The sequence below is a fragment of the Sinocyclocheilus anshuiensis genome, unplaced genomic scaffold, assembly GCF_001515605.1.
Source record: "Sinocyclocheilus anshuiensis isolate Anshui unplaced genomic scaffold, SAMN03320099.WGS_v1.1 scaffold369, whole genome shotgun sequence".
Classification (NCBI taxonomy): Eukaryota; Metazoa; Chordata; class Actinopteri; order Cypriniformes; family Cyprinidae; genus Sinocyclocheilus; species Sinocyclocheilus anshuiensis.
The window spans coordinates 1405300-1413863 of record NW_015540935.1 but is presented as its reverse complement, the minus strand read 5'-3'; the positions used below and the strand labels follow the sequence as shown (position 1 = coordinate 1413863).

General features: G+C 39.7%; 1 protein-coding gene across 1 annotated transcript in view; it reads left to right on the top strand.

Annotated features, from left to right (window-relative positions):
* The window catches only part of LOC107689546 (serine incorporator 2-like), a 23139-nt gene that overhangs the window by 3650 nt on the left and 10925 nt on the right, over window positions 1-8564 (top strand). Inside the window, exons 5-8 of the mRNA XM_016487567.1 lie at window positions 836-973; window positions 2513-2682; window positions 2849-2939; window positions 7645-7795. Of these exons, the coding sequence (XP_016343053.1) occupies window positions 836-973; window positions 2513-2682; window positions 2849-2939; window positions 7645-7795 (550 nt within the window). The remainder of the gene's footprint in view (window positions 1-835; window positions 974-2512; window positions 2683-2848; window positions 2940-7644; window positions 7796-8564) is intronic.

The window sequence follows — 8564 nt, the reverse complement described above, 5'->3', positions numbered from 1 at the left end:
GCCCGCAGACTCTCAAATGGACCATTGACACTCTATCTACAATCTCAATTAGGAGTGTCACTGGTCCATTTGAGAGATAGGTGGCAGTAATGCACTTAAAAGGTACAAAAGCTGTCACTGGGGCGGTACTGTCTCAAAAGGCACCCCTTCCCCTTTGTATCTAAAGAGTCCATATTGGTACCTTAAAGGTACAATTTAGTTCCTAAAGTGTACATATTAGTACCTAAAAGGTACAACCTTTTGAAAAGGTACCACCCCAGTGACAGCTTTTGTACCTTTTTTCTGAGAGTGTAGGTTGTTTTTCAGTGCTCTGTAGTTCCCAGGAGCAATAGCAGTTTCTCGTGTAAAACCAGATGGGAATGCAAGCAATCGACATTATTTGTAGGCCCTGTTTACTCCTTTTACCCATGTGACCACATCACATTTGTGGAGTAAACATTAATGCATCCTGATGAACGACCACCTGCTTTTCTGACGTGGCACTTTTCTGGTTGCGTGGATGTTTAAAAATGTTGATAATCCCATACATACACCAGGATTCCCACTGTCACTGAAAACCAAATTTCAGGGAGTTTTAAAATTGCAATTTCCATACCTGAAAAGTCTTGAGTCTGGTAATTTATCTTAATCTTAAATATAAATTTTGTAGTCAATTTATTCTTTTTCTAGTTATGCTCTGCTTTAAAATGTTTCCTTGACTAGAAATGGCTCTTTGTGAGTGCAGACTTTATGAAACGAGAAATCCCTTCCAGATGTCAGGAGCAGCTGGAGAAGTCTCTCCAGTTCATTGGTCAGGAATGGATGTCTAACTTAGCCTACATGTTGTCCGTTGCAGTGTGGTACTACTTCGGTGTGGTTGGGTCCTTCATCTTCATTCTGATCCAGCTCATTCTGCTGGTGGATTTCGCTCACACCTGGAACCAGAAGTGGGTAGAGAACGCCGAGAACGGGAACAGCAAATGCTGGTATGCAGGTATGTTCAGAAGCATTGTTTCTGTGTTACCAAGCTTTTGAACTGATAAAGATAAGAGCTGAAAGCAGGTGTCATGTTAAAGTCACCGGTATTATAAGCTGTCTTTGCCGTTTTAATATAACGTTCTCTTCTAACCAGCTTGCAGCTTTGACAAGCAGTGGACCCTTTTTACAGACTGTCACTTCCACAGTTATTATCATTATAAATCTTCCACAGATTTATATATTTTCATTTTGAATTTTTAGTGGTAACACTTTAGATTAGGGACCAATTCGCAACCTATGGCATGCAGAGGGATAATCACTGGCACACGAGCAGTTGGGAAAACGAGACAAAGTGGTTAACCAGAAAAATTGAAAATGGCACTTCATGCCCAAAAGGTTGCCGACCACTGAACTAGTTGCTCATTAACATGTACATTACTAGCATATTGGCTGTTTATTAGTACTTATAAAGCACATATTATTGCCATATTCTACATGATCATATTCTAGATCTCTTACCCTTACTCTACCCCATACCTAAATGTAACTACTACAACAACTACCTTACTTACTATCAATTAGGGCTGCAAAAAGGTGGAAACTTTCCAGGATTTTTTGGAATATTCCAGGGATTTTTGGAAAGTTTCCACCCCTTTGCAACCCTACTATCAATAAGCAGCAAATTAATAGTGAACGTGTTGCTTAATTTAAAGTGTTATCTATTTAGTATATTACTAATAAATCCTAATGTGTCAGTGTGGGATTGATGTATATCGACCTGAGAATCATTTTCATGATAATATTTCAGCAACAGAGTTGTGGGTTTTCTGTCAGCTGTTCTGAATCATAACTGGCAGTGCCAGATTCAGAAATTAATCACTCTTTTGATCTAATTGGATCTAAACGGGTTTGCAAAAAGTTCTGAAATTGTTTGCTATTCAGTTTGATTAATTTGGACAGTTTGATTAATTAGTTTTAACCCATTTCTTACACTTCAATAGTAACGGGATACCTAAGCGCTGGATAAGTTGAATATTTAATTTTGCAATTGCATTTGTCAGCAATGAAGCAGCTTTTGAACGACTCTGTGCCACAGGTAAAGACAATTTATATCCAAAACATTGTTTAATAAAAAGAGTATCAAAATTTAGGCACACTTTTTTTTTATTTTTTATATTGTACTCCCTTTATTTCGCCTGTGCCTCAGTACTGATGAAAAGCTAGAAACACCCCTGCTCTCGATATTTGTTCCGCTTTTGTAAAGTCATAGAAACCCAAGCTATTTTGTCTTGATATTGGAGCAAACGGGAATTAAAAAATGCATTCGTTGACTATAGAAGTATGGAAGTTTACCCAACTGTGAAAACTTCTGCTTTTGAGATTCCTGTAAATGTGAAAAGGGTCCACGAGGGACGTTTTGTTGCTCACTTGGTTTCTTTTTTTATTCAAAATCATCATAACGGTATATAACATATCAGCTGATTGCCTACAATTCTGTTCCTTTGCACAGTTTTTTCCACTTGAATATTGACGGATGTGTGTGTTTTCTCCACAGCCCTGTTCTCATTCACACTGGTGCACTATATCTGTGCCTTTGCTGCTGTGGTTTTGTTCTATATATTCTACACACAGCCGGATGACTGCGCCGAGCACAAAGCCTTCATCAGCCTCAACCTCATCTTCTGCATCATTGTGTCTGTGGTGGCCGTTCTTCCAAAAGTGCAGGTCATTCCCACACGCATTTGCGCCGCTTGTTTTCTTGCTTTTCTCACTGAATGGATTTAAACATGATAAAACAGACAAGCCTGTCTGAATGTGAACATTTCATGTCATCCTGCACACATCAAATAAGCTGACAGAATGATTCACATTGTTGGTAAATGTGTTGCAGGAGGCTCAGCCGAGCTCTGGTCTGCTCCAGGCGTCTCTCATCTCTCTCTACACCATGTATCTCACATGGTCTGCGATGAGCAACAACCCCAGTGAGTCTCACATGTCCATATGACATCAACTTCTTTAATGCTTTTTTCTTTGTTTTTGTTGTACCTCTTGAGCTTTCTGATTTGATTTTAATAGATGAGAATTTAGTTCATATGTTGACACTCATCTCTGAAAGAGACATCAGAAAAACACTGTCAGGTAAAAATGTGCTTGTAAGGACAATAAAAAGTTGACAGCTTTTAAGAATTTGACGTTAAGATGATTAACACACAGCGCAGTCGGAGTTAAAAAGACACAAAAATGTAGGTGTGATAAGTTTTTGTTTAAACTTTTATAACTAGAACAACGATGATGGGAGTTTTGTGAGTTAAATGAAGTGACATTTAAGTTCTACACACAGCCGGATGACTGCGCCGAGCACAAAGCCTTCATCAGCCTCAACCTCATCTTCTGCATCATTGTGTCTGTGGTGGCCGTTCTTCCAAAAGTGCAGGTCATTCCCACACGCATTTGCGCCGCTTGTTTTCTTGCTTTTCTCACTGAATGGATTTAAACATGATAAAACAGACAAGCCTGTCTGAATGTGAACATTTCATGTCATCCTGCACACATCAAATAAGCTGACAGAATGATTCACATTGTTGGTAAATGTGTTGCAGGAGGCTCAGCCGAGCTCTGGTCTGCTCCAGGCGTCTCTCATCTCTCTCTACACCATGTATCTCACATGGTCTGCGATGAGCAACAACCCCAGTGAGTCTCACATGTCCATATGACATCAACTTCTTTAATGCTTTTTTCTTTGTTTTTGTTGTACCTCTTGAGCTTTCTGATTTGATTTTAATAGATGAGAATTTAGTTCATATGTTGACACTCATCTCTGAAAGAGACATCAGAAAAACACTGTCAGGTAAAAATGTGCTTGTAAGGACAATAAAAAGTTGACAGCTTTTAAGAATTTGACGTTAAGATGATTAACACACAGCGCAGTCGGAGTTAAAAAGACACAAAAATGTAGTTTTGTTTAAACTTTTATAACTAGAACAACGATGATGGCAGTTTTGTGAGTTAAATGAAGTGACATTTAAGTAGGTGTGATGTTTGGTATCTGGCCAATAGGGTGGGACGGCGTGTTTTTCATCTTTATTCAGATAGTACAGTATAGAGTGCACATGGAAGCAATGTGGGACTGACTTGCCTAATTGATTTTGTTTTAAAAGACTTCAAAACCTCACCCTTCAAAGGTATGTCAACAAACTTGAATGTGCACAATGATTGACTAGCAAAGAGAGAAAGTGTCTAGGAGGCCATCACAGAAACAAGTGACATTTATCTCACAACACCTATTTCAGTGATTATTATTTATTATTATTATTAAACTTTATTTGAAAAGGGACCATGTACAATTTTAACACAAATGATTCCATTTCATGCATTGTACCGAATTTAGCCAATGGCTAGTTTTCATTCGATGAAAATTGTACAATCAATTTCTGATTGTTTGCAGAAATTAATTTTTATGTACATTTCCATTCAAAAGTTTGGGGTCTCTAAGATTTTTGAAAGAAGTCTCTTATGCTCAACAAAGCTGCATTTAATTGACCAAAATACAGTTAAAAACAGTAATATTGTTAAATATTATTACAAATTAAAGGGGTCATATGATGCGATATCAAGTTTTCCTTTCTCTTTGGAGTGTTACAAGCTCTTGGTGCATAAAGAAGATCTGTAAAGTTGCAAAGACTAAAGTCTCAAATCCAAAGAGATATTCTTTATAATTTCTAATTTTTTATTTCTGTGATCAAAGCAGAATTTTCAGCTTCATTACTCGTCTTCAGTGTCACGTGATCCTTCAGAAATCAATTCGTCTCGGTTCCCTTTCGAGCGTTTTACTATACATTGCTAAGCATTCACAGTGGGAATGGTATACAATCCCGCCGTGAGAGCGGCGAAGATCAGCCCGAACCAAGGGCTAAGACCACACCAAGCATGGGGTAGAACAACACACAATTCCCAAACAATAGTGATGCGGCTAGGAAAGCCCGCAGCTGATAGGTGGAGCTAGACCAATGAACATCTTAACTCCGGTATACCAAATTAGCATATCTGGCCAAAATAAACAAGCGGCTGCACTGGATACAGGGCAGACACAACAACAGTAGCAAGGTAGCGCCGTGCAACGTACCAAAAGCACATATAAAACTGTACACAGACCTGCACAGTGTCAACGGCTGTACGCTGTAACAAACTGTGCCCCAAATTGCAGATAGCAATAAACTAGAAGAATAAGTGAGGTAAGTGACTCACCGAAAGCACTTGAGACACCAAGGACGGCACATCCAACTTGTAAAACCTGGCGAAGGTATTCTGTGAGGACCAGCCGGCTGCCAAACATGTATCCCGAATAGATGTGCCTTTAGACCAGGCCCATGAAGAGGCAATAGCCCTCATCGTATGGGCTCTGATGTTGAGAGGGCGTTCCTGTTCCTGGGCAAACGGCTCTCTGAGCCTCGGCAGACAATGCGGGTAAAGAAATGACCTGCGCTTTAAAGGGGGTAGAAAGAGATTTAGGCACATAGCCCGGTCTCGGCAGGAGAATAACACTGCAGTCCGCAGGCCCAAAGTGAATAAAGTCATCGTCCACCGAGAGCACGTGCAAATCTCCTATGTGCTTAGCCGAGGCAAGGGCAAGAAGCAGAGCAGTTTTGAGGGAGAGCTCCCTCATAGCAATGGATGCCAAGGGCTCAAACGGGGGTAGAGAGAGAGCTTTCAGAACCAGCGCTAGGTCCCACAGCGGCACTGACGGTGGACATGGGGGATGTAATCTCCTCACCCCCTGAGATATCTGAACTCCAGCATGTGCCTCCCGATCGATTGCCCGTCAACCGGGGAACAAAACGAAGCAATAGTGGCCACATAAACCTTTAGCGTTGACTGTAGACTCCTGTTATCTAGCCTGTGCTGCAGAAAATGTAGAACATCCGACACGGGACGGACTGGGCGCTTAGCCCCTCTAAGACCTCTGAAGTAGCCACACATGAAGGCTCACAGCTCCGGGCTGGGGTGCTATATCGAGCCATTCGCTTGAGACAGCAGTTCCTGCCTGAGGGGGATTTGCCAAGGGCACCTCCCTGAGGTCGGAAACCAAGGTTGATTTGGCCAGTTCAGGGCAATGAGGATCACCAACGCTCTCTCTTCCCTGATTTTGCATAATACCAGAGGCAAAATCTTCACCGGAGGGAACGCATCAAGTCTGGCTCTTGGCCAGCACGACGTCAGAGCGTCTCCCATCAGCGGGGAGTGAGAGAGCTAAAAGAACAGCAGGCAGTGTGTGTTCTCGCTCGTCGCGAACAGATCCACCTCCACCCTCCCGAAGTGGTCCCAAATCATCCAATCCGAACTGGGATGCAGCTAGGGCTGGGTATCAAGTTCGATACTTTTTAGGCACCGACCAAATTATCTCGATACCATCGAGTATAGAAAAATGTCTTGTCGTTCGGTACCAAATTTTGATACCTAAGGAGTTAATATCGTCAACGTCAGTGAGCCAGTAAGCGTGCAGCATGCTTTATGCGCCTAAATCAGTGATTGGCTCTAGCGAGGCATTAGGGGAAACGCATGTTGCATGACCATTCATTCACACTGTAGCGTCATGCTACATAAGACAATTTATAAAATGTATACAATGCTTTTACTCAACTCCCTTTAAACCACCATTGAGTGTTTGTAATAACTTCCGATTGTGATCTAATGAGGGTTTTGGTCATATAATGTTGCAGAAATATGTTATTTGTAGCCTTTTATATCAAGCTAATCGCTACACCTGCTTAGCATTTCTCATGTATTCAACACCCTGTATTGTTATAAAAATAGGCAGAATCTCATGAAAACATATACAAATCAAGAACAGCGGTTACACTTTATTTTAAGGTCTCCTTGTTACAGTGAAATTATACATACAAGTACTGAGTAATATTAATTAACTACATGTACTTAGTACTATATGGTTAGGATTAGGATTAGGGTTTGTCTTAGGGTTACTTGCATGTAATTATGCATAATTAATTGTTATTATAAGAGTAAGTACAAGTAACATGTGTAACGGACACCTTAAAATAAAGTGTTGCCAGAACAGCATTTATTTGAAACATCTTTTGTAACATTTTAAATGTCCTTACAGTCGTTTTGATCAATTTAATGCATCCTCGATGATTAAAAAAAAAAAAAGTTAGACCCCAAACCCTTTTTAACATAAGTTATATCATTGTCTGATAGTCTCTTAATAATCTGTAAGCAATGAATAGTTGTCTCAAACTACATTTTGCTACCAAAACTTAGAAATCACACGCTTGATAAAGTAACACCAAAACAAAGGATTTCTCGGAAAGACATGGGAAAAATTGCAGATGCAGGTTGTTTGTTTACATAATTGAATTCTGGGAAAAAAGACATACACAAAAACACATGGAGCTGCTTGAATGGAAAAAATGACAAACCTCAGCAACCTCCAGGCCGAATGTAATGCAATTAAACTTTAAAGGAGCATTTTTGCTGTGGAGCGCAGTATGGAAATTCTGTGTAACAATCCCATTAATTGGCCCTGCTTAACTCACAGCCAGTGCTTAATAGGTAGCGTGTGTAAAATTAATAACACAGTCACTGTCTATTATAGAGTGTCCTACTGTATGCTATTTTATGCTCATAATAACCTGTTTCTCATATGATGCATGGCTCTTTCTCTGTGCACAGATCGTAAGTGTAACCCGAGTCTGTTGAGTCTGGTCAGCGGCGGGCCGACAGCAGTCACTCCCACCAGCGCCCCCGGCATCCAGACGCAGTGGTGGGATGCCCAGAGCATTGTGGGGCTGGTCATCTTCCTCCTGTGCACACTGTATGCCAGGTGAGCTGGTTACCATCATCCAGCAACAGGCAAAGAAATGTGTAATAACAAGCTTTTTCTTTTAATTGTATTAAAAAAATGTTTATTGAGGTATTTGTTTTGAAATGGCTTAAATTAGAATTAGAAATAAACTAACTCCAAATAATCAAGGCATGAAAATGTAATGTCTTCATACTCTGTATTAGTCTATTGACATGGATTGTAGGGAACATGCATTTGTTTTCTTCATGATATTTGTTTATTTTACATTACTGCTAAAAGTTTGGGGTCTGTAGGATTTTTTTAACGCTCTTAAAAGTCATCAAGGCTACATTTATTTAATCAAAAATACAGTAATATGTGACCCTGGACCACAAAACCAGTCATAAGGGTCAATTTTTCGAAATTGAGATTTATACATAAAAATAAGCTTTCCATTGATGTGTGGTTTGTTAGGATAGGACAATATTTGGCTGAGATACAACAATTTGAAAATCTGGAATCTGAGGGTGCAAAAAAAATCTAAATATTGAGAAAATCACCTTTAAAGTTGTCCAGATGAAGTTCTTAGCAATGCATATTAATAATCAAAAATTAAGTTTTGATATATTTACGGTAGGAAATTTACAAAATATCTTCATGGAACATGATCTTTACTTAATATCCTAATGAATTTTGGCATAAAAGAAAAATCAATAATTTTGACCCATACAATGTATTGTTGGCTATTGCTACAAATATACCCCAGCGACTTAAGACTGCTTTTGTGCTCCAGGGTCACAAATTGTAA